At 41.3% G+C, this 25,806-nt stretch overlaps 2 protein-coding genes across 4 annotated transcripts in view; one reads left to right on the plus strand and one right to left on the minus strand.

Annotated features, from left to right (window-relative positions):
• The window catches only part of LOC138742300 (protein IWS1 homolog), a 76,218-nt gene extending 70,034 nt beyond the window's left edge, over positions 1–6,184 (plus strand). The window contains exons 13-15 of the mRNA XM_069896539.1: positions 3,590–3,646; positions 3,899–4,010; positions 5,462–6,184. Coding sequence (XP_069752640.1) covers positions 3,590–3,646; positions 3,899–4,010; positions 5,462–5,587 — 295 coding nt within the window. The 3' untranslated portion in view covers positions 5,588–6,184. The remainder of the gene's footprint in view (positions 1–3,589; positions 3,647–3,898; positions 4,011–5,461) is intronic.
• A 522-nt stretch (positions 6,185–6,706) lies between these two features.
• The window catches only part of LOC138742301 (coagulation factor X), a 31,594-nt gene continuing 12,494 nt past the window's right edge, over positions 6,707–25,806 (minus strand). For all 3 annotated transcript variants that reach the window (XM_069896540.1, XM_069896541.1, XM_069896542.1), the window contains exons 5-9: positions 20,318–20,431; positions 16,804–16,938; positions 13,355–13,545; positions 12,178–12,295; positions 6,707–8,263 (exon numbers count right to left, since the gene is read on the minus strand). In XM_069896540.1, coding sequence (XP_069752641.1) covers positions 7,713–8,263; positions 12,178–12,295; positions 13,355–13,545; positions 16,804–16,938; positions 20,318–20,431 — 1,109 coding nt within the window. In that variant the 3' untranslated portion in view covers positions 6,707–7,712. The remainder of the gene's footprint in view (positions 8,264–12,177; positions 12,296–13,354; positions 13,546–16,803; positions 16,939–20,317; positions 20,432–25,806) is intronic.

The raw sequence follows: 25,806 nt of genomic DNA on the forward strand, positions 1-25,806 counted from the left end.
TCTTGTAGGGGTTGTCTTTATCAGCTGTTGCCAGTGTTGTTCTGGGGCAAAAATGCCAAAACAGAGATGTTTCGTCAGCATTATAGACTTGTTCTGACAGCATCAGGTTTCATCCGTGATGATCTTGACAAATTTGTCATGAATCTCTCCGCTGCTTCATGATCAGCAGGTGCTTTTTTGCCACTCATCCTTAACATTTTAATAGCATGTCTTAAATCTGCTCAACCAGCCTACTGAATATTCACAGTTCCCTTCAATTTCAGTTCATCATGATAAAGCTTTGCTTGTCTCATGATCAATAAACCATTAAGTGGCTTGTGTTCACTGCGACACAGTCGGGTCCACTCCATAAATACTCACTGCAGCTCTTCATTTTTACCTCTACTCAGTGTTTTTCAATCTTTCATTAACTTCTGTTCTTCACTTTTAGAATAGAACTTCAACATTTTATCCTTGTTTGCTGGTCATTCCAACACTATTAGACTTTTCACACTTACACCACTGTCCAGTTTTGACAGTAGCTTGACCTTCAGTTCTGTAGATAGACATAAACGCTTCCTCCTCCTCTTCTCCCTAACATTAGCAGTGTTATCTGCACACCATTTTGCCATTGCAGCTAAAACTTTGAACAGTACACGAGAGCACCGTTGATTCCAATGGCGCTAACCACGCGACAGACCTGAGCTGTATCTTTGAACAGTACACAAGAGCTCCATTGATTCCAAAGGGGTCAGAGGCCCACTTGAGCAGTTGGGTGAAATCTTGTCCTTGCAGCTGTATCTTTGACCAGTACACGAGAGCTCCGTTAATTCAAAATGATGCAAACCATGCATCGGACCCCCACAAGCATGGTGAATTTTTTAAAAATTCAACTTTTTTTCAAATTGTGATGTCATGTCTCAGCTGAAAAAAAATTCAGATATTCAAGAATTTCAGTAGATCGATTTCTGGATAATTGGAAATGTACTGTATTACAACCAGACCTCAGATGAAGTGAGTAAAACAGCCCTGAACTACTGTAGAAATAATGAGGAATGTACCTTGAAGGGCTCAGACCTGATATATATTTATCTTTACTTCCTATGGATGCTGCTAGGTTCCTCCAGCAATTCTATTTTTACTGTAATCACAGCATCTGCAGACTTCCATGTTTCACTGAACTGCAGTAGGAGTAATGAGGAATGCAGGTTCACGTCAAATCCCACTCCATGTCATTTTACTAAATGCATCCTGTGATGTTTAGAGTTTGTATTCATTCTTGCACTCTTTCTTTCCATCGCCTTATTACCTAATTCTGGTTGGTCTTTCTCCACTCTCCCTTGCCAGAGTATGTCAAGAGCTATATTGCAGAATTTTCATAACATTTACAATGAGTTTGTTTTCTCCAGTGTGGCTGTGTACTCTGTCCCTTAAACTACGCTTCATTCATTTAATTTATAAAGAGATACAAGGTATGAAGACAATGAAACTAATGCCTTCACCTTTGATCAATGATGCTACCCAGTTTTCCAATTTAATGATTTCATTTAATGAATTCAAAATTTTATGGGTTTACTGCTTTATCAAAAATGATTATTCACAGTTACTCTAATATATTTTTTAAAATGAACGTTGAACAACATCAGGTTCCCTTTCTTTCTTCCTCTTTGTTGTGCAAGGTATTCTTGTAACTAAACACTCAAATCTAATTTCTGCCCCAAAGTCAACCTGTCTTCAGTTCACCATGAAACTATTTGCACTCTAATATTGGCCTGGCTATGAAACACAATAAAATATTTTTTTTAATATATTGTATTTAAAAAATTTTTTTAAAGATTATTATAAAAATAACCGGATCCAGTGAGAGTTTTACCTTTAATGTTTTCTCCAAAAATATTTTGACTTTTATCCAAAAAGATAAGTAGAATGAAGAAATGAACCCATCTCTCAACCACATCTAAAACATGAATATGATAATATTAAATTAAATCTTTTTAACTTTTGAGGATTTGAATATAATTGATGTAAAAAAATTATAATGTACCAATCTATTATTAATAATTTTGGTCATATTATCTTTACTTAACATTTTCCAATCATTTTTGACTTCCTATCTAAATCAATTTCCCATCTCAATCTTGATTTATGAATATCTAATTTAGGTGCTTTTCTTTGAAGTAATTTATACATTTCTGAAATATATTTATTTGTATTTCCTTTAGTAATCAATATTTCTAGTTCATTCTGTCCAGGTAATCTTAAATTTTGACCTAGTTTATTAATTAAAAATGCTTTAACCTGATAACAAAAAAAAGTATTATTTGGGACAGTAAATTTTTCCTTCATTTGTTGAAAATAAATAAATTTACCAGCTTCAAAACCGTCTTCTGTTGTTTTAAACCCTATTTGATCCCAAATCTTCAAAACTTGATTATTAATAGTTAAAGAGTTTATTTTGATATAAAGGCATTTTATGTGAAATCAAACCTTTCCCACCTATCTCATAATATATTTTTATTCCACAATTCAATTAAATGTTTCAATATAGGTGGATCTTAAGTACCAATTAATAATTTTAAATTCCATTTATAAATAAAATATTGTTTAAATTTTTCATCTATTTTACTTAATTCTATTTTAGCTCATGTTAAAGATTTGTCTAAATCAAACATTCTATTAATGCATTTCAGTTGAGCAGCTTTATAATAAATTTGAAAATGTGCAAGTTGTAAGCCTCCTAATTCAAACTTCCAAGTTAATTTTTCCAAACAAACTCTAACCATCGCAATAAAATAGCTTTGATATTCCCGCATCCACTGTTATTTGCTAATCAAATAATATGATGTGACTTTTCAGCACTGGTCGCCTTTGTAACTCTGTTTATCAAACCCCACCTTAGTCCTCCCCATCTTTAACCTGGCTCTATCCAGCTCCATTATTTTCCTTTAGCTTCCACCTATCCTCCATCTATCTGATTCTGCCCCTTCCATCTGCTAATCCCTCCTTGGTGCTGAATGCCTCTCCTCTTTCCTCTTTATATTGACTGTCTTCACTCTCAATTCTGATGCAAGATCTGTACCCAAAAGACTGACAATCCCTTTTCCCCCACACCTAACAAATGTTGCTTAACCTGCTGAGTTCCTCTAGCAATTGTTTTTGCACATTTCTTTCTCCAGGAAAAAGGAATGTGTTTAGTAAAGAATTGTGAAAATATTAATGACATGATGTAGGTCATTGTATGTGCAAGTCTACCAACTGGAATAGGGATGCTGAATGAGAAGCCATGCTACAGAAAACTACTAAGAATCTTGGAGAATGGGAATGCAAGCATCTACTTTGTTTCCTTATTAAAATGGGCATTTTCCACAAACCTTCAACTCCAGTCCCTGGGAAATGTCTAGGTATCATACATTATTCCAAACTGTTGTTTTGATGTGGTATAACTTCTAGTACATAAGATGGCAGTCTCAAAATCCTATAGGTGTAGGCAGAGGTTTGATACAACAGCTGAATTATGTTGGTTTTCCCGAATGCAGCACATGAATCTATGACTTGGTTGTAAATAACTTGGCATACTGAAAGTAATTAAATTATTTTTGCCCTTTTGTAGTTCAGGTGGACAGACACCTCGCAGAGATCTGGAGAAGGTGCTGACAGGAGAGGAAAAGTGAGTGATAAACAGATTTAAGGGGAAAATTGAAGGAAACCAACTATTGCAGCTTAAGTAATTATGCAGAATATGCAAAATAAGGGGCTATCACATAACCTATCATTCCATTGTTGTTTTTTAAATAATTGTCCTTAAGATGGGGAAACAACATAGATTTTTAAAAATTACAGAATTCAATACAAATCATTCTCAAATACTCAGATCTTCACAATCTTCCATGAACCTCTCACTTGTACTTTTTGAAATTAGAGCCCTTCGACCTGGTGATCCAGGATTCTGTGCAAGAGCCAGAGTGCCATTGCCATCAAACCGGGACTATGTTGTCAGACCAAAGTGGAACGTAGAAATAGAGACAAGCAGGGTGAGTAAGGAAGATTGAGCTTGGTACATTTTTCATTAAAAAAACTTCCAGCAGATAGTGGAGTTTTGATGCCATACAAACTAAAATGGATCAACAATGAATTTGGTTTTTAACTTCTCAACAGGATGAAAAGAAGCTACATTCATTTCTGTTCTTTATATGAATGAAGGTGAGGGTAGGGATTTTGATTGGCTATTCAGTAAAACCAAGTCAGAGTGGAAAAGGCACGAAGAAAAAGATAACTTGGCCAACTTTTTGTTCATCTGTACTTGCCACTTAATTCCAGGCCTTAATGAAGACAACTTTCTGCCTCAAATTCACATGGACTATTTGTGTCATTTCTTCGACTGATTGAACTGAAGCTGTTGCAATGACCATTCTCTTTTATTTTGGGAGTGTTGTCATGCTATTGAAATGTGACGAGTTAGTGAGGGGACAACTTGGCTGAATGAACTTTGTGTGGATGGGCTGCAGCCTACTGTTTCTAGCAAATGAGATCAGGAAACTCGATCCAAATTTGGAGTTAAATTTAGAACTTTACAGTTCTGTATTGTTCCATACCATGTTGAGCAATGCATTCACTCAGCCAACCAAATGATCGAGGGAATAAATTGCATGAGCCTGGATTTGGGCAAGAAGACCCGTGGGAGATTTCTGTCCCCAGAGAATGATATACCTCTAATAGATATTGTCACTAGATTGCAAGATTCCTTCATGGAAATTAAATTCATTTCTGGTTGAGGCAGAGCATTCAGAGCTTGAATGATGGGAACTGGTTTTGATTGCAGTTGGCGGAAGGAGAAATTCCCAGAATTCTTTTCCTCTAAAATGTGTCTGCAATTTTGATCTGGGCTTATCCTCTTATCGGTTATTACATGATATACAGAGGATGTGCAGGATGTATGAGGTATTATAATAAGTGCATCCTTGTGGCACTTCTATGAGGTTGGCGGCCAACTAGACTGTTTTCTGTTACGAGTTCTTAAATCTGCTTTTGATGCACTACTTTTCAATACAAGTGACATTTTTCTTTGTGTGAATTGGAATGTTGTGTTATCATTGGATCTGATTTTTTTTTTCCCCTGAATATCAGGGTGGCAAAGTTAGTACAGCAGTTAATGTAATTTTAGAGTGTCAGCGACCCAGGTTCATATCTGGTGCTGTCTGTAAGGAGTTTGTACATTCTCCCCGCGTCTGCATGAGTTTCTTTTGGGTACTCCGGTTTGCTCCCAGGTTCCAAGATGTAAGAAAGTTAATTAGTCACATAGGTGTGATTGGAAAGCATGAGCCTGTAAGCCAGAAGGGCCTATTACCATGCTGTTAAATTTCCAGTTGCGGCACTGCAAACAACTTGAGGCTGTGGGAGAAGAGCCGGTAAGGAGTTATCAGATTATATAGGCAGATACCGTACTTGTGTAGTTCATACTAATCTTCTGTCTTTTCCCTCTCAGGGAGCAGTAAAGAAAACATTGAATCGTCTTGACAAACAAATGCGTCGATTTCAAGACATCAAGAAAATGACCAAATCATCTCGGGCAGTAAAAATCAGCATTGAAGGCAATCGCATGCCTCTGTAAAGCTTGTTTATCTGTAACCTGGAGCTGGTGAATGTTGAGCAACATCTTGCATCCACATTTGTATGCTCCGACCATCTGGCCCAGTGGAATTGATATACCTCCTCTGCTCTCTTCTGTTTTCAAACATTCTTTTAAGTGTTTTTCTTAAGTCTTGAAATGGTGAACTAAAATTGTGACATATTGGATGAATCCAGTCTACAAACTGAACGGATGAAGTTTGCTACACTGAAGACTGCATACATGGAGGTTGAATAAACTTCATTTGCAAGTTTACATTGGCACCCAGTAGAGGATGAACTCAGCTGTCTGGTATTAAGCCAAGTTGTCCAGTTAAGTGAAAAGCAGGGGTCAAAAGGACTTCATTAAATATAGATGTGTGTTTGGATTTATGGCTTGAAGCGTGTGCTGTCTGCGAGATCAGCACACATCTCGCATTGTTCTGGTCTTTAAATCTTTCAGTAAGCTCTCATTAACTGGGTAGGTCTGTAAGTGGATATCTTTGTTCAAGGTTGGGCTGATTGCCTTGATCAAAAATAGATTGTGACTGTAGATACATGCTGTATTTTTTAAACAAATAAACCCCTCTTTTTAAAGGTTTGTGCTTCACAGGAGTTAGTGATTAGTTGTAGATATCACTTCCTGTACATCCTTGCTCATTTTGTTTACAGTCATTGAAAATGACCTAATCAAAAAATTGTCTTCACGGCATCTTATCAAATGATCCCATTATCTTTGGGCAGAAGCTGGAGAATTGTGGAAATATCCTTGATTGTTTGTTACAGTTAACTAATTTTAATTCTTTTCTAGTGTCACTCAGAGAATGCTGTCCTTTGTAGAAAGTTGCAAACTAGGGCAGGAATAATGTGAAATAAATTCTGCAAGAGGAGAAAATAATTCTTGCCTAACTAAAAGTCAAATTGGAAAAGAAATCATTTTAATTTTTGAAAGACATTGTGTGAAGGCAGTGGATTAGAGGGGAAGGAATTGACTCTGGACTTGTGCCCAACTGATTCAAAAGGCAACAAATGCTAATGGAGCAGATGTAAGGATACGGGTAGGTTGATTCATAGTCAAGGTAAAGTAGTAAATCTCAAATGTATAAATAGATGACAAACACAATTTGTACTGGAATCAAGTTTATTCTCTCACTGATTTAAAAAGTTCCAAGATTTTGTTTTGTTTGGGAAGTTAATTATTGTAACAAGGTGAAGCCCATTTCACAGATGCTTTAGAAGTGAAGTACTGGTATCCAATGCAAGAAATTTTAGGCGCAGCTGCCTAGCAATCCCATCTTAGAGCAAGTAGAGTAAATATGACACTTGCAACATGTGCTTTGTGACTCAATTTGAATTAATTGCTGAGCCCATGACTAAGCAAAATTGTTGATATGTATCATCCTGGTTCTTGCCCCGTCAACAGTAGGTTAGGGAAGATTCAACTGATAAAGCTGAAAAAATGTTAGAACACACAAAAACTCAGGTAGCCAAAATATTCACGACTTATAAGTTACTTAACTTGAGGCAATGTTTGGTAGTTTTTGCCTATTTCATGACTTTTGTGTAATGAAAATGCTGGATTTTTAATACAGGAAAATTCAGTAAACAGCATTTACAAATTTATTTGTTAAATATCCAGACTGCACAAAATTATTGGGGGGGGAAAAAATTGTGTGATTATGTATATTAGAGCACTGCCACATAAATTTTGTATCCATGATTAAATCAGGTTTTTACTCACAGTGGCACTGAAGACTATCTTGTCCTAAAAGGGTAGTTTTTAATCAGAATGTAATCTCTATAACTATCCTTTAAAAACAGTTCAAAGGTGATGATTGATAATTACTGTTTTAATCTTTAAACAACTAAATGGTTACATGTTGTTTTAATCTACTGATCATCAGAAAATTCCATTGCTACACACGAGAAGTAAGTTCCAAACTCGTGTATTACCAACTGAAGGTTCTGTCAAGTGAAACTGCTAGTTTAGCTCCAGTTCAAAACTTCTGAATTTGCTAATTTATTAACTTATGGTTCAAAGACCTGCTGTCCAATTATTTTACATAACCAGAACTTGCAACGTATCAGCTTTGATGCTACCACATTCATGGTGGTGGTTAAAAATTGTTTCATTCACTGTGCTCCAAAAATGAATCATATATCCATGGGAGGTAAACTGATACCCTGGTGTATATTCCATATTTTCCAGACTTGCCACAGCCCTCACCCCAACTAACCACACCAATCAGATACCATGTATTTCGGTACAAAACTGCATATGGTCCCCCACTGTCTCCTCTACAGGAATCCTTGTACTCATCACTGTATCCAGCACAAAACATGTTGTCTGTAACTGTCAGTTTTGTTGATTTTATGCATGTCATCTGTTCAATGTAAGGAAGCTGGACTCTTCTCAAGAACCGGGCTGCCCTACCTTTGTCTTGGGTTAAGCCCCAGCCACTTACCATTCCCACTTTCCCACTTTGCAGTAGGAGCTGGCCAAGGTTGTGATTGGGAAGGCAAATTGGAGCAACAGCAGCACTAAAATTGACAGATTGATTCAAATACAAAAGTGCGATGTCATTGTCATATATTATTGGGTCATATTGAGGATGTACCAGAATCTTCTTCACTAAAACATTCTGCTCCTCGAGCTCTGTTTTAAGTTTATCAAATTCACCTACGAGGATGAAGAAAACAAGGTCAGAACCAGCTTGTCATTTTCATTTCTGCATTTATAATTTGCAATGCGCTGAATGGTTAATAGAAACAGAGTAAAACGGGTATGATTCTTTTCTGAAATATACCAAGAAGAAAGACCAGATGAATAGGGCTAATTAGATAGATCTTGCAAAACCCCAGAATACAAATTATGATTCAAGTCATTATCTTAAAAATGAAACCGATAACAGAAAATGCTGAAATAGAAGCAACATCCTACTGAGAGAGAGAGAGAATATTTAAAATACATTGAAGGTTTTTGTTTTCTCTAACTTTTCCAAACACTGATGAAAGGATGTAGAGTTGAACATTTACTCTGTTTTTGTCTCTCTCCGTCGAATGTGTCGACCATTTTCAGCTTTACAACATACAGTGGAAGTCCGAAAATCTGGACTGCTCAGAGATTGGGTCAGTTTGGATTTTCCGGATTCTCAGGCAATACTTTTAAAATTCAAATTTAAGGAGGAATAAAGAAGAGATGAACAGGTAAATTTTCATAAGCAAATACAGCATGCATCATTTATCAAAATGAGCAACTTTAATGAAAAATAAAGTGGCTGCTTGTTGCCGCTGTGCATCTGCAGCCCTTAGACAAGCCCAGATTCTCAGGTGGTCCAGATTTCTGGCATTTGGATTTCTACAGTATGTAGGATTTGTGTGAGACATGATAGAATTAATTTTTTTTAAGTGATTTTCTTTTAAGCAGCAGTAAGAGATGGAGCGATTAAAAACACCAGTAAAGGGAGGTGCATGGAGTGAGATTGGCTAATTAACTGTAGGCAATAAAAGGAAAGGGAGCTTAAGTGGAGAGGCCATTGTAGAGGCGTTTTGGTGAGCAGAGACTGAGGAAATACAGTGTAGGCACAGGGAGTTAGCGGCAACAGCTCCATTGAGACAATGAAAGGATTCGGTAAGAATGAGCAGGTGAGGTCAGTTAAGGTTCTTACAAAATTAGTTTGATGAGAGCAGTGGGAATAGCAGTCAGGGCGGGGATGTGCTTTTTTTAAAAAAAAAAATTCCATAATTATATTCATAAAATCTTTAAACTTTTATACATTTCAAATATATATTAAATGTTTAGAAAAAGTCAAACCCACCCCTCCTTTTGTTCCTCTCCTAACCCACCAATATCAGAATATAACTGAACCATCAGAACTCTCATTTCTTTCATAATTTTCTTTTTTTTTCATCTTTACATACCTTGAAGGCTTACAATTGGACCTCTACATAATCTAAGTATGGTTGCCATATCTTAATGAAAGTGTCATATTTATTTTTTAAGTTATCTGATTTTCTCCATGGGTATAAAACTATGCATCTCCCTGGCCCATTGAGTAATAAGTAGGGGAGAGGCAAACATCCAAGTGATTGCTATACACTTCTTGGCCACAGCCAGGGCCACCTTAAATAGGAAATTTAGTCAGTTTGATGTTCACGTCCATAAGATTGCCTAGAAGGTATAGCTTTGGGTCGAATGCGAAGGTTACTCCTGTTATTTTTGTTGGTGTTTCAGTGATATCATACCAGAATGGTCTTAATTTAAGGTTCCAATTTCAATGTCACATCTAGAGAATATTTCAAAATTTGATTTATGTGGTTTTTGTGGCATAAGATATAATTGATGTAGAAAATTATATTGAACCAATCCCAATCTCGCATCACAGTCCAAACATCAATCAGACCAGCATTCCTTTGGTGTTGTAACATCTAGATCCAACTCCCACCTCTCCCTTGACCTTTGGAGAGCAGAATACATCTTAGTTTTAAATGTAGGTGCATTTCCCAGTTGAAGCACTTCCTTACTTGAGGGATGGTCATTGTGGGACCCCATCTCTCTCGCAAGAAGGACCTCAACTGAATAAAGCAGAAGAAGGTTCCATTTGATGGATTGTATTTCTGTTTTAGTTGTTCAAAGGACATGAGTAGCCCTTCAATATGTTTAATTCCTTTCTCATGCCAAATATCTAAAATTATTTTTCCCAAGTTCATGGGCAATAGTTTGTTCTGGCACAATGGTGCTTTTATTGACCTACCCACTTTTTTTTTCCAATACTCATTAATCTCATACCACATTTTAATCACATGTATTAGAATGGGGTTAGCTTTTTTTTTGGTTATCAATTTGACATTCCATTTATAAATGAAATCCTTCACTGTATTCTTTCTCATTCTATGTAGTCCCATTTGCATCCATAAGGGAGAGTTCCCTTCTTCAAAAAAAGAATGAGAGGAACCTCACCTGGGCTGCTAAATAATATTGTTTTAAAAATCTGGTAATCTTAATCTTCCCAAACTATATTCCCTCATCAATTTTTCCTTCGCAATCCTAGGCACTTTGTTATTCCAAAGAAATCAGCAATGATTGAAAGAGATATTGCAGTCATTTTCATATAATTAACCCTTCGAATTAAAGTAAGAGACAGGTCTCTCTATCTTTAACTCCTCCTATATCTTTTCAAGCAAAGGGAGATAATTAAATTGGGATAAGCAGGGAAATCACCAGAGTTCCTGATTATTTAATCTGAGAGAAGTGCATCCAGCTGCAGTTCCTTTCAGACTATGTTAGGGAACTAGAGCCAGAGGAGGATGAACTCCGGATCATTCAGGTGGCTGAGGGAATTACAGGGAGGAACTTATACCTAAGATGCAGGAGGAAGGTAGCTGGGTGACAAGTCAGATGAAGGAAAGGCAATCAGTGCAGGGTACCCCGTGAGTATTCTGTTCAATTACACATATCCTGTTTTGGATACTGTTGAGGGGGATGACATGGTGGTCACATTTCTGCCACAGTCTAGTCCTGTGGCCCAGAAGGGAAGGAAGGAGAAGATGTGAGCTGCAGTGACAGGGGAATTCAACGGGGACAGATGAGAGAATCTATGGAAGAAATTGAGAATCCTGGATGGTGCGTTACCTCCCAGATTCCACAGCCCAGAACTTCTTGGATCGGGACAACAGCATTCTCAAGAGGCAGTGTGAGTAACCAGATGTCATAGTCCATGTATGGACCAATGACATAGTTAGGAAGGGTGCTGAGATCCTGCAAAGTGAGTTCAGGGAAATGGGTGCAAAGTTAAAGGACAAGGCCTCCAAAGTTGTGATTAACCCATGCCACATGCTAGTGAGGTTAGAAATGGGAGGATAATGCAGTATAATATGGGGATAAAAAGATGGTACAGGAAGGAGAGCTTCAGATCTCTGGCTTGAGCTCTCTTCCAGGAAAGGTAAGACCTGTACTGGTGGGATGATTTGCACCTTGCAGGAAGGTTTGCTCATATGGCTCTCGGGGAAGGCTTCAAACTAGATTTACAGGAGAATGTAAACTACAGAGTGCCAGAAAAGATAGTGGAAAAAGATGTAAAGCCTGTATAACAAAGACAGGAAGCAAAAGGTAGTGCATAGTGGGAATAATGATCTGAGTTGCGTCTATTTCAATGCAAGAAGTATTGTAGGAAAGGCAGGCAAGTTGAGAGTGTGGATTGGCACATTGCATTCTATGTAGAGATTAAGCAGTTACCAATGGGAACCAGACAGATCTCATTTTAGCTCAAGTTCTAACACTGCTTCGAATGCAGTCTCAACAAATTTTACAGATTTTTCAACTGAACTCGTGCTCTACGAACCTCACCATTTAGCACATCAAAGCAAGAGTAGCACAATTTCTAGGCATATTTGTTCATAAACAAGATTTCAAAATTATTTTATTCCATTATTGACCTATAGGTTTTGGAAAGGAAAACCAAATTATTCTAAACCTGAAGAAAGATGTTTTCCACAAATTAATATTTCTTAATGGGGAAGTGTGACTAATAGTTGTAGTAATTTTTTTTTTCTTGATGGATAAAGCTACATTTTAAAACGATTTCTGCATCTTACCTACTGTAACTGAATGTGGTCGAATTACATCAAAGCAATGAGCAGCACTCACAACCCAACGTCTGTGAATCAAAGTCCCACCACAGAATCCATAACCATTCTTATTATGTATCAATACCTAAGGACAGAAAGAGCAATACAATTCATATCTATGTTACTGTAAAATATAATTACCAGTTTAGGGACATTTGCATTACGCCTGTGAAGGTTAAGGCTGATTTGTTCAATTTTACATGATGTTCCTATTGCACAGCAACATGCAAATGAGGTGTCCTAAGTTAAAAATAACTGCAGAGAATATATAGGGGGATGGATAAAATGTCAAATTTTTAATCTCATCATTTAAAAATATTCATATAAATTAAAATTTGTTAACTGCTTTGAAGAGGAGGAATATTGAAGTAAGCAGAGTATAGGATTAGACTAAGAGGGCTTTACACAAATTCTTCCCTCACAGCGCAGTCTTTCTGAACCTGTTTTTCAATGGCCTAACTTGATGTAATCAAATATTGTTATCAGGCACTCAACATAGGCTCATCCTTGAATAACAACTCCCAAGACAAAGTTAGGGAAGGCAACCACAAAATGAGATTTGAAATATTTTCCATTTGATTTCCAATTAGTGTTGTGCAGTCTGTCTTTTTCCAATGAATTGTACCGTAGGATAAGCTTTTTTTTTAAACCTCTGGACATTTCACCCATGACCTATGCAAAATGAGAGACCTTCTGGTGTAGTAATGTTTTTGTACTTGTCCCCCAGCCCCTCCCTGTACCATTTTGAAATCTGGCCACACCACAGGCCCATGACAGAGGCAATTGTAGTGTTCTTCTGAGTGCCAATTTCAGGAAAATAATATCACTTTCATAAATACAGGTATATCCTACTTTATGAATACTCAAGTTAAGAAAATTTGCTTTTACGAAAGGATTTGAATGGGTTTTTGCTTTTACAAAAATAGCCTCCACTAGTAGTGAATGAGAATTCGCTTTGCACCATTTTGGCTTATGAAAGACTTCCTACTCTAATTTACTAATTTTGCTCTAGTTTTGTAAAGTTGGGTATACCTGTATTGTAAAACATTAAAAATTTATGTATTGAAATTTCAGCTCAACAACCCGGTGCTATTAAACACATTTCTACAGCCCCAGGACTTGTGTAAGAAAAGTGTAAGCACACCTGCCAAGGACAAAGACCTCGTCTGCAAAGATGTCCACCAACAATCCGTATTCGAGCTGCTGCTTCACTATAATTCAAGTTTGCTAAGTACTCAAAGTCTGTAGATGTATCATTGAGGGAAAGTTGTTCTTCCTCACTCATTGAGCGAGTTTGTAATCCATACAGAGGTATCCTCCCACATGGGTATTTTTCTGGATTTTAACAGGAAAGTAACAAATTCAATGGGAAGAATGCACAAGGAAACTCATTAGTTAAGTATTATCCAGGTTAATCCACATAAATGAGAAGAGATGGGTCATAGTCGATCAATTGCGAGTGGCTGAATATTAAGATCTCTTGGCTATTCACCTGGAAGTAGTAAGCAAACAAGGAAGAAATACTACAGCAGCACTCAGGCTGTGAATAAAAACTTGCAGCTACAGGCATAGGTAGAGCAACAGGCTTTCTGAATTTGCTATTTCCAGTTTTCATATTGCATGAAGCACATTTGATTAATCATATATAAAGGTTAGAACAACCCATTTCGTATATAAATATGTTCCAAGACCCCAGCGGATGCCTGAAACCACGAACCCTATATACTGTATACTATGTCGATCTGATAACCAAGGCAGCTATTAAGTGACTTAACAGGTGGGTAGCGTATACAGCATGGATACGCTGGACAAAGAGATGATTCACATCCCAGGTGGGACATTGTGCAATTTCATCACACTACTCAGAAACAGTGCTCAATTTAAAACTTACAAATTATTTATTTCTGGAATTTTCCACAATTATTTTGGGACTGCGGGAAACTGAAACCTCAGAAAGTAAATAATGGGGGACCACAGTACTCGCCCTGCTTTAAAAGTGGAAGTTTGGCATTGAGATGACCATCAGAATAATTTCCTCATCAGATCCTCTTTCCCACCAACATGAAAATTGCAATTGGTTCTTCCAACCCTTTGGAACTGCACATCAATGTGGTCCGCACTTTAATATATTCCATTCTGTTTCTATCCTAGGCATGTCTATGGGTGTCTAAAATTTAGATTTCACTTACATTTTGCTGCTCTAAGTGCCTGTGTTGTTTTCTTTGATGCCAGAAATAAAATAGAGAGATTGGAATATCGTCAATGCGGCTTCTCCCATTTATTACCAGTGGAACCCAACTTGGATATATTTGCAGATGGCAGTTACAATGAAGAAGGGGGAAAATTAAGATGGTGGAAATGGTGGCAAGGAAAATCAGAAAGGGCAATCAGTGTTGTGTAGCAGTCCATTTTGTCTCCGATCAAGCCATTGAGGCCATCGATTCAGGGAGCCTGCAGTCAGACACACAAGCACTGAACACTTAATTAGTAAAGCCTAGCACAGGGAAATCGATGTGGGGACTCACTAACAATAAAATTGATGTTCCAATGGGACCCTTTATGATTCCTATTTCACTCTTTGTTTACTATGCGTGAAGAATGGTCATGATCTTTTACATACATTTTGACCATAAATTAGAGAATTTTGCATCACATGTTGATAATTATATAAACATGCATGAAATACAATGTGGCAATAGAATATATCCTTAGATGAATTAAGCAGAGCCTGATCCAATTTCCCACTGAATGAGACTAATGCTGGAAAACTGAAATGTTAGTTTGCTGGATGATTTGTGCATGTTTTTAGATGTGTTTTATTATAATCAAGTTGTTAGGCTGGAGTTTTTTAAACAAAGGGTCACATCCAAATCTCAACATTGGCTCTGTAAATGACATTTAACTGAAGTGCAGATCATGGTCTTGAATCAGTTCTAATCTTGTGTCCTACAGTAAAGGATCGAACAATTGATCTGGAAACATCCTTTCACCATGGAATTCAAATAATTTTAAGTTAAAATGCTGCTGGCTGCTGGCAAGTTCACATTTTTCAACGTCTGAATGTACAACCTGACGAAACTGCTAGTTCCAGACCATAGTGCGCACACACACCCTACACAAAAACAACATGTAGTCAGCAATACAAAATAGGTTTCTAGAATTGTTCAACAGTCTCACCGGCTGTGGGAAGAAGTTGTTTTCTAGCCAGGCAGTCCTCATTTTTATGCTGCCGTGCCTCTTCTTTGAAAGTCGAGTCTCAAGGATACGCGGTTGAGATGGTGATGAAGGCGGAAAACCCAATGCTGGCGTTCATTTCAAGATGATTAGAATATAAGAGCAGGGATGTGATGTGGAGGCTTTATAAGGCACTAGTGAGACCTCACTTGGTGTATTGTGAGCAGTTTGGGGCTCCTCATTTAAGAAAAGATATGCTGACTTTGGAGAGGGTTCAAGGGAGGTTCACTAAGATTATTCCAGGAATTAAAGGGTTATGCAAGGAATGTTTGACAGCTCTTGGCCTGTTTTTGCTGGAATTTAGGAAAATGAGGGGGGATCTCATTGAAACATTTTGAATGTTGAAAGGCATTGAGAGTAGATGTAAAAAGGTTGTTCCCCATGATGGGGAAGTCTAGGACAAGAGGCCACAACTTCAGGATTGAAGGGCATCTGAAATGTGTAGCAATTTCCTCAGTCAGAGGTTGGAAATTGTTGCTACAGGTGGTTCTGGAGGCCAGGTAATTGAGTGATTTTAAGACAGAGATATGCTCTTGATCAAAGAGCATCAAAGCTTAGGGGGAGAAGGCTGGGCAGTGGGGCTGAGGGGGAAAGTGGATCAGCTCATGACTCAATGGGTTGAATAGCCTATTTCTGCTTCTAATAGTTTCTGGTTTGCCCTGGCTATGTAGTTTTTAGTCACAGTGACATCCTCTAAACAGTTGCCTATGTAGCTGGTAATTGTGCTTGCATACTCATTGATATTGATTGTAGGTGGCAGCCTCCCAGCCAAGTTCTAATCTTCCTGAAAACTGGTTTGACTTCTCTCACCATTGGTCTGTCAGCAGAATGGAAATGTGATCTGAATTTCTGAGCTGGGGGGAGTGTGCTCCAGGGATGTTTGTGTACACCCTATCTAAGACATTCTCTCCACTGGTTGGAAAGTTGACATACTGTTGGAACTGTGGCAGGACTATTTTCAGGCTAGAGTGGTGAAAGTCACCATCAATGATCATACAACTATCCACATATGTCATTTTGGCTTCACAGGTGGCCCTGTAAAACTCTTTTGTTGCTTTCCTCCTCATTCATAGAAGGAATGTAAACTGCTGTTGTTAAGGTGGCCCAGGATAGGTAGAAAGGAACATATTAAGTAATGCAAACATCCATCTAGTCCATTTGGATTGTAAGTGTCACTCAGGGTATACAACTGCTCAATATAAACTCTATATCCACCAATTCATTTGACTGGCTTTGAAATGGCTGAGCAAGCAGTCAGTCAAAGGGAATTTGGAAATAGATGACTATATTGGTCCTGCCAGCAACAATAAATAAAATCATTTTTAAAAATATGAATATGAAATAGAGTCTAATCCGTACTGTTTGAAGAACAGGTCTGTTGATCTTCATTTAATTGATAACCTTCAGCGCAGGAGCACTTTGCCATCTGTGTGGTCCTGTTGAGGCTGCAGTACTGCTGACAGTAGCCATTCTTATATTCACAATCCAGGTTCTCTGAATTAAAGAACAACACACATAAAAACAAAACATGTTCTGTCTTACTGGGATTCTGCTGTGACGACTGAGTCAGAGAAGCCCAGTAATTAACTAGGCAAAGCTGACAATGGGGGAGAATGTAGAACCATGGCTATCTTTTCCAGATTAAAAGGAAGCGTGCAGTTGTCCCTCGGACCAGATAATTTTAGAACACCTGTTCCTTTTTAAAACATTATCATACAGTACAGAATTACAATATTTGTACTTAAACACAACTTGGAGATGGAAGACACTGAAAAGATAGTTATAAGTGCAAGAAGAAAATGGATTAACTCATGAAACAATCTGTTAAGCAAATTAAACTTAATGTCTAGAGTGAAATGCTACATTTCAAAAGGAAGAAGAGGGGATAAAATGGTATAATTTTAATAGGGCACAGAAACAGATTTGACGGTATGTGCATCTATGAAAGCAGCAATATATGTTAAGAAGGCTTCATAAAGCATAGAACTCAAAAATATAGTGTTAAACTTCCTTGGACTAGTATTATGAACCATTATGCCAACATTTAAATACTGGAACTTACCAAGGTGTTGGATGGCAGGTAGAATGGTACCAAGGCTATGGGAATTTATTATATGTAGAAAATAAAGCTGTGGTTATTGTATATGAAGCAGAAAAGTTTGAGGCAATTTAATGGATGCTGCTTGACCTGTTTTTTTTTTAAACATTTTGTATTTATTTCAGATTTGGAGCATCTGCATGATTTGAAGAATGATCATTTACGGAATGTCAGCAAACTTCATTCTTTCTGAAATATGGTCCAATAATAAGAACAGATTTATGCGATACCTTCAAGTTCAAATGTATTTATCATCCCAGTACCACCCAAAGAAACAGCGTTCTTGGGTCCTTGGTGCAAAACACCGCAAGCACACATAACCACATGCAGACACATGATACCTATACACAGTACGTATAAATAATTGTTAAAATGAAAATGATTATTTTCAAATAAATAGTAGAGTCTGCATTAACTTGAAATAAGAGGAAACATGGCAGTGGAGAAAGGAGCAGAATAAGGTGTGCGAACTGTACTGGTGTCTCCCTTGTGTTCTTGAGACACCCCCACATACAGATTTGAGATAATGATATCCCATATCATGTACAATGATTTGGAAATCCTCATTACCTATTCATTACTCTTTTTTTAAAAAAAAGGAATGGGATACCAGATAGAGGTGGAGACATTGGTTAAAATCATTCCCACTCATCCTCCTACTCTCATTCAATCAGAGCAATGGCAGCAGGAATGAGAACTGTGAGATATTGCATTATAGAACTATTGCAACTATCCTTGCTCTGTCCTTCCAAGGATGAATTGAGATGTTCAGGAAGTTCCAAGAATCTGAGTGAGACAAAAAGTATTGCCCAGCCTACTGCTTGATAGCTGGGTGTTCTTGGGGAGCAGGGGATCCAATGTGCACAGGTTGGGATGGATTTGAGTGAAGAGGGTGGTTTCCATTCTAAAGGATGTGTTAAGTCATGTTGCAGATTCACCACAAGTTGTGAACCTCATTGGTCATTGAGATATTTGGTATCTGCATTATCATTAATCTGAACTTCATTGTTTTATAAGTTAGGGCACAGATGCACGAGCAAACATTGCATAATGAGGGCTTTTCTTTAATTCTTGTTGTGCAAATATACGCAGTGCCCTCCATGATGTTTGAGGCAAAGACACTTTTCTTTTCTTTTCCCGTGCTCCACAGTTTTAAATTTGTAATTAAACAATTTACATATGATTACATTCCAGATTTTATTCAAGGTTATTTGTATACTTTTTTGGTTTGACTCTATAGAAATTACAGCACTTTTTTAACACATTTCAGGGCACCATAATATTGTTTAGCACTTTGTTGCATATCCCTTGCATGCAATGCCTGCTTGATATCTGTGATTAATAGACATCACCAGGAGCTGAGTATTTTCTCTGGTGATGCTCTGATAGGCCCCTACTGCAGCCATCTTCAGATCCTGCTTTTTTTGGGGGTTTGTCCCTTTAAGTTCTCTCTACAGCATATGGAAGGCATGTTCAATTGTATTTAGACTGACTTGGCCATTCAAGAACCTTCCAGTGTTTAGCTTTGAAAAACTCCTTTGTTGCTTTCGTAGTATGTTTGGGATTGTTATCTTGCTGAAGGATGAAGTGTCGTCCAATGGGTTTGGAAGCATTTGTTCGAACTTGAGCAGATAAGATGTTTGGATACACCTAAGAATTAATTTTGCTCCTGCCATCAGCAGTTACATCATCGATGAGGATAAGTTCGCCAGTATTTGTGGCAGCCATGCGTGACCTGTCCATTACACCCCCACTACTATGTTTCACAGATGAGGTGGTATGCTTTGGGTGTTCCTTTTCATCTCCACACTCTGCTCTTGCCTTCACTCTGACAGAGGTTAATCTTGGTCTCATCTGTCCACAAGACCTTTATCAAGAATTTTGCAGGCTCTTTTCAATAATTCTCAGCAAACTAATCTAGCCAGGCAGGGCCAAAGGTGGAGGGGGGGGGGGGGTGAGGTGTTATCCACGGGCATTACTCCCCAAACAAGGTGCTGCGACCACCCGCCATTCACCCGTGGCTGTCAGACCCACCCCACTCCCACCCGTGTCAGTAGCTTCTAAAACCTTAGAAGCAACCGTAGCTCACAAATCTGCACCAATGAAGTAGTTAAGCATACCTGAGTCCTCACAAACACCCGTGAAGCCATATGCCCCAAACATTATGGTGCCCTGAATTGGGGAACTATGCATAAAAATTGCTACAATTACTACATGGTCAAACCAAAATGTAAACAAATAAAAAATAAAATCTGGAATGTGTCCTTTAATCACATGTAAGTTGTTTGTGTGCAAATTTAAATCTGTAGGGAATGGGCAAATAAAGGGAAAATGTGTCTTTGTCTCAAACATTATGGAGGTCACTGCATATTTTTATAACGTTGATATTTCTTTAGGCTGAAATAAACAGCTTTAGCAGTCATCGTGCTGAATTCAGTGTACTCTGCCATGTGGTTCTGTACAATTTCGATCTTATAACTTTAAAACAGCATTCCATCACCTTGACAGAAAGTACTGTACATTGATCAGTAGGTGTATTTGACTGTGGTCATCTGGCACAAACAATTCAGCACATAACCTTTGAATGTAGTATTACAATATTCACCAATTCGCTGCTGACCACCTTGCCCAGAAAAAGTTTCCACAACCCATATGAAAGAATAGAGAGCAATAAAGCCAAACAAACACATGTATGATCACATATACTATGCATAACCAGTGAAACCCACTTCATGCTTAGGATTGGAACATATCAAAAGTATCGTAACCACCAACCTATCTCACAATGCTCTCCTTTCCACAAGGGTGGGCAGAGACACGTATATCTGTAGTTGTTGAACTTGCACAAACCGCCATTTAGGCAAGGGTTCGATGAGCAAGAATTCAAATCTGGGTGTGAGAGAGAGAGAAAAGCAGTTGAAGAATCATTTCACCAGAGATCTGCAATGTAGCTAAACACATCCCGTAGAATCAGAATGTATGATGAGATTTGTTCCACAAGTGCAAATATTACTTGTACATTCTTGATTATTGAACATTTATATGTTTCTGTATTGCTTTATTTTTACATTTCTTTCTTTGTTTACATTATAAAACATAAATTAATGCAAAAGAAGGGAAAAAGTGAAGTAGTGTCTGTGGTTCATTGTCCATTCAGAAATCTGATGGCAAAGGGGAAGAAGCTGTTTTTGTACCTTCAGGCTCCTGTACCTTTCCTGATGGTAGCAAAGGGCATGGCCTGGGCGGTGAGGGACCTTGAGGATATCGGCAGATTTCTTGAGACACCGCCTCTTGTAGATCCGTATAGCATGGAAACAGGCCCTTTGGCTCACAATCCGAACTGAGCAGCCGAGATGAATCCCATTTTTTATACTCACACCTTGTCATTAACTCTCCCAAGATGCTACCACTCACACCAGGGGGAAATTACAGTGGGCAATTACTCAGGTCTTTGAGATACGGGAGCAAACTGAAACACCCAGAGGAAACCCTCATGGTCACAGGGAGAATGTGCAAACAGCACCTGATATTAGGACTGAATCTGAATCTCTGGAAAGAGATGCTGCACCAGTTGGCACCACTGTGACGCCCTCTTTCAGAATAGTAACATCCCAGGAATCAATAATGGAATTTGATGGGAAGAATTAAATAAATGTCCCTTAGTTCAAATCTGCATTCACTCATTCCTCTCATTCTTACAAAAAATTTAATTTCCTCCCTCCAATTCATAATGTTGCAATTGTAGTGGCAGTGACACTGTTCCTGAAAGAACACACACAACCAGACGGGTTGAGCTCAGTGAGGAGACTGGTTTATTGCAGGCTGCTGGGCTGCACTTATGCTCCCAGCCCAGATCTGGCTGAGAACCGCGCTGGAGGATGTTGACATCACCCAGGCATCACGTGGTCCCCCAGCGTGGGCTTCTGAGCCCCGTGCTGGGAGGAAGGGAAAACCCCCAATGGTGCCATTTTGGTTGGCTGCCCCGCCACATGGCTTACAAGATGGACTGGTTCGCCTGCCTTGTGATGAGCCACCACACAGCTCCCCCCCCCCCCCCCCCCAGAACTGGCGCCAATGTCCTTTTTCACCGGGCGGCCTCGCTTCTTGGGCTGGGCTACAACCATGGGCTCAGTGGGATCAAGGTGCGCTGGCTTCAGCCTGTCCACGGTAAACAGCTCCCACCTGCCGCCAATGTCCAGCATGAACATGGAGCCGGAATGCTGTACAACCCTGTACGGCCCCTTGTACGGTCGCTGCAGAGGTGCTGCGGTTGGGCCGTGGTTGGGCCCTGCCGTACTAAAACATACTCTGCGGAAAGCAGTTCCCCAGGAACATGAGACAGGTAGGTGCCATGCCTGGGCAGCGGTGGGGGTTCAAACGAGTTCAAGCGTGCCCTGAGGTGAGGAAGTAGTTCATGCGGCAACTGCTGGGGATTGTGAGGTGCATTGACGAACTCACTAGGTAGTGCCAGCGGTGTACCATCGACCAGCTCAGCAGATGATGCCTGCAGATCTTCCTTGGGCATGGAGCAGATGCCCAGGAGCACCCAAGGCAGTTCATCCGCCCAGTTGGGACCGGTGAGGCGGGCCATGGGTGCCGACTTAAGGTGGCGGTGCAGACATTCAACCAGTCCTTTAGCCTGCAGGTGGTAGGCTGTGGTGCAGTGCAGCTGGATCCCCAACCTGTTGGCGAGCTGTGCCCAGAGCGCAGATGTGAACTGGGTGCCCCAATCGCTGGTGAGGTGACCTGGGATGCCGAACCAGGTGACCCAACCATGCAACAGTGCAGGGAAGCAGGAGTCGGTGAGCCGTCTGTCATCGGGATCACCTCGGGCCAGCGAGTGGTGCGGTCCACCATTGTAAACAGGTAATGGTTGCCCTGGGAAATGGATAAGGGCCCAATTATGTCCACATGAATATGGCTGAACCATTCCCGGATGTGCTCGAACTCCTGTATGGGCACCCTGGTGTGCTTGTGCACCTTGAACGACTGGCAATGGGTGTATGTTCTGGCACAGCCCGCGATTTGCTTCTGCAGCGCATGCCATACAAACCGTTTTGCCACCATCCGGACCGTGGACCTGATGGATGGATGTGAAAGGTAGTGGATGTGATGGAAGACCTGCCTGTGCCACTGCTGGGGAACCACTAGTCACAGGGTGTCCATGGAGATATCGCACAGGATGGTGCCTTCATCGCTCAAGGTTGGGAGGTCTCGGAACCAAAGGCCCGTGATGGTGGTCTTGAAGACCCACATCTCCTCATCAGACTTCTGGTCCCGGGCGAGCTGGTCAAAGTCGAGGCCAGGCATCACCGCGCAGATGGCCGGTCACAAGAGTGCATCGGCAACCATATTGTCCTTCCCCGCCTTGTGCTGAATGTCGGTGGTAAACTCCGACACGAAGGAGAGGTGACACTGCTGGCAGGCTGATCAGGGATCCTTTGCCATCGTGAGCGCCAGGGTGAGGGGTTTGTGGTCGGTGAAGATGATAAAAGTTCTCCCCTCCAAATAATAGTGGAAATGCCGCACCGCTAGGTACATGCCGAGTAACTCGCGATCGAAGGCACTATACTTGCGTTCCAAGGGGTGGAGCAGGCGGTTGAAGAATGCCAGCGGCTTCCAATGTCCATTCACCTGCTGCTCCAGGACGGCACTGACGCCTGTGGCAGAGGCATCGACCGAGAGTGCCATATGCAGGTCGGTGTGTGGGTGGGCAAGCATGGAGGTCTTTGTAGGGCATCCTTGGTGGCCTCGAATGTGGTGCAGGCTTCTGGGTTCTAAGCGAGCCTTTTTATGATTGGCTGTGATGAGGGTGAATACCAGCTGCATGATGCGTGCAACTCCCGGGATGAGGCGGTTATCAAAGTTGACCATACCCACGAACTCCTGCAGCCCCTTGAGGCTGTCCAGGTGTGGGAACACCCTGATAGCGGCGACCTTCGCAGTAGTGGGTATGGCTCAATCGGCCATGATGGTATGACCCAGGAATTGGATGGACTCTTTCCTGAACTGGCACTTGGCTGGGTTGATGGTAAGGCCAAAATCGGCCAGCCGGGAGAAAAGGGCGCGTAGGTGGGCCTTGTGTTGCGCCCGGTCCTTGCTGGTGACGAGGATGTCTTCTAAATAAATAAAGACAAAATCCAAGTCCCTGCCCACAGAGTCCATGAGGCACTGGAAGGTCTGAGAGGTGTTCTTAAGCCCGAACACCATGCACAGGAATTTGAACAAGCCAAAGGGGGTGATGATGGCCATCTTGGGTATGTCCTCAGGGTGCACTGGGTTCTGGTGATATCCTCGCACCAGGTCAACCTTGAAGAAAACCCTCACACCGTGCAGTTTGGCTGTAAAGTCTTGGATGTGAGGGATGGGGTAACGGTCAGGAACTGTTGCCTCATTGAGCCGTCAATAGACTCCACAGGGTTGCCAGCCTCCGGAGGCTTTTGGGACCAGGTGGAGCAGTGAGGCCCATGGGCTGTCTGACTACCGAATGATCCCCAGTTCCAACAGGTGCAAAAACTCCTCCTTCACCACCTGGAGCTTGTCAGGTGGGAGCTGGTGTGCCTTGGCGTGAACCGGTGGGCCCTGGGTGGGGATGTGGTGGAATACCCCATGGTGCGGCAAGGCAGCGGAGAACTGTGGCTTGAGGAGTGTCAGGAACTCATCCAGGATACACTGGAACTCATCTCTGGGTTTGCTGATCATGGACATCTGCGGTTGCTCCGAGCGGGAGGCATCAAGGCAAATGGCCTGGAAGTTATGGGATCCACCAGGTGGCTACCTTGAATGTCCACCAGAAGCCCGTGTGCGAGGAGGAAGTCTGCACCCAGAATGGCGGTCAGGAGGGACAAGACGGTGAACCACCATGCAAAATTTTGTTGGCCGATCTGGAAGTGGACTGTCTTGTCTCCATACATCCGGATTTCTGTTGCATTGGCCGCACAGAGGGGGGGGGGGGGGTCCATGAGATCGGTTCCTGGACTCGAAGTCCGTGGCTGGGATGATGCTGATCTGGGCTCCAGTGTCAATGAGGAACCGCTGACCTCTGACTGAGTCCGCAGGTAGAGGAGCCTATGTCACTTAAGAGTGGCCAGCCTGGTCGTTTCCCTGGAACAAGCAAGGCTGACAACACTTCAGAGCCTTGGCTCCCCAGTGCTGGTGGTAGAAGCAGAAGCTTGAAGCGGATGCTGTGGCCTTGGTTATGCTCTTGGGGGCCCTGCAGGGGCCAGATGCTCTACCGCAGCGCTGGGGCGGGCTTGGCTTGGTCGTGCCCGTGCCTGATGACCTGCTGGACTGCTGATCCCTCTGGGAATTGTGCGAGCCATAGCTCTTGGGCTTTGTGGGCGACCTTCCTTGGGTCAGTGAAGCTCTCCTGGACAAGCAGCGGTTGGATGTCCCCGGGCATACGGTCGAGGAAGATGCGCTCGAAGAGTGGGCAGTTGGTGTGCTCACCCATGAGCATGAGCATCTCGTCCATCAGCTCCATCAGGGACCTGTCCGCCAGGGCGTTGAGGTGCAGCATCCGAGCAGCACGCCAGTGTCTGGATAGTCCGAAGGATCCGGTAAGCACTTGCTTGATGGTCTTGTATTTGTCTTCGGCGGGTGGGTGCTGAACAAGGTGCAGCATGCGTCTGGCAGTGGCCTGGTCCAGGGCAGTGACCACACGGTAGAATTTGGTTGTGTCGGACAAAATCTGGAGGAGGTGAAACTGAGCCTCCATGTGGCCGAACCAGGTCTCTGGCTCCTGAACCCAGAATTCAGGCAGTTTCACAGCTATAGCATTGATCCCAGGCTCGTTCATGATGGGTTCAAAGACGTTTGAACCAGTCAGGGTCACCAATTGTAGCGGCAGCTACACTGCTCCTGCAATAACACACACAACCAGATGGGTTGAGCTCAGTGAGCAGACTGGTTTATTGCAAGCTACTGGGCTGCACTTATACTCCCAGCCTGGACCTGGCTGTGGAGGGCGCTGACATCACTGGGGCGTCATGTGGTTCCCCCAGTGCGGGCTTCTGAGCCCCATGCTGGGAGGAAGGGAAAACCCCCGACGGCGCCATTTTGGCCAGCTGCCCCGCTGCATTGCTTACAAGCGGGGCTGGTTCGTCTGCCTAGTGGTGAGCCGCCACACGATGTTAATTCTTAGCTTTCATTTTCTACTGCTAGAAGTAGCATGCAGCCACTTTACAAACATGCAGGAGGGAGATCGAAAACTTCGCTGAATGGTGTATAACAGCAACCTCACGCTCAATGATATCACTACAAGG

Source organism: Narcine bancroftii, chromosome 9 (genome assembly GCF_036971445.1).
Source record: "Narcine bancroftii isolate sNarBan1 chromosome 9, sNarBan1.hap1, whole genome shotgun sequence".
NCBI classification, from domain to species: Eukaryota; Metazoa; Chordata; class Chondrichthyes; order Torpediniformes; family Narcinidae; genus Narcine; species Narcine bancroftii.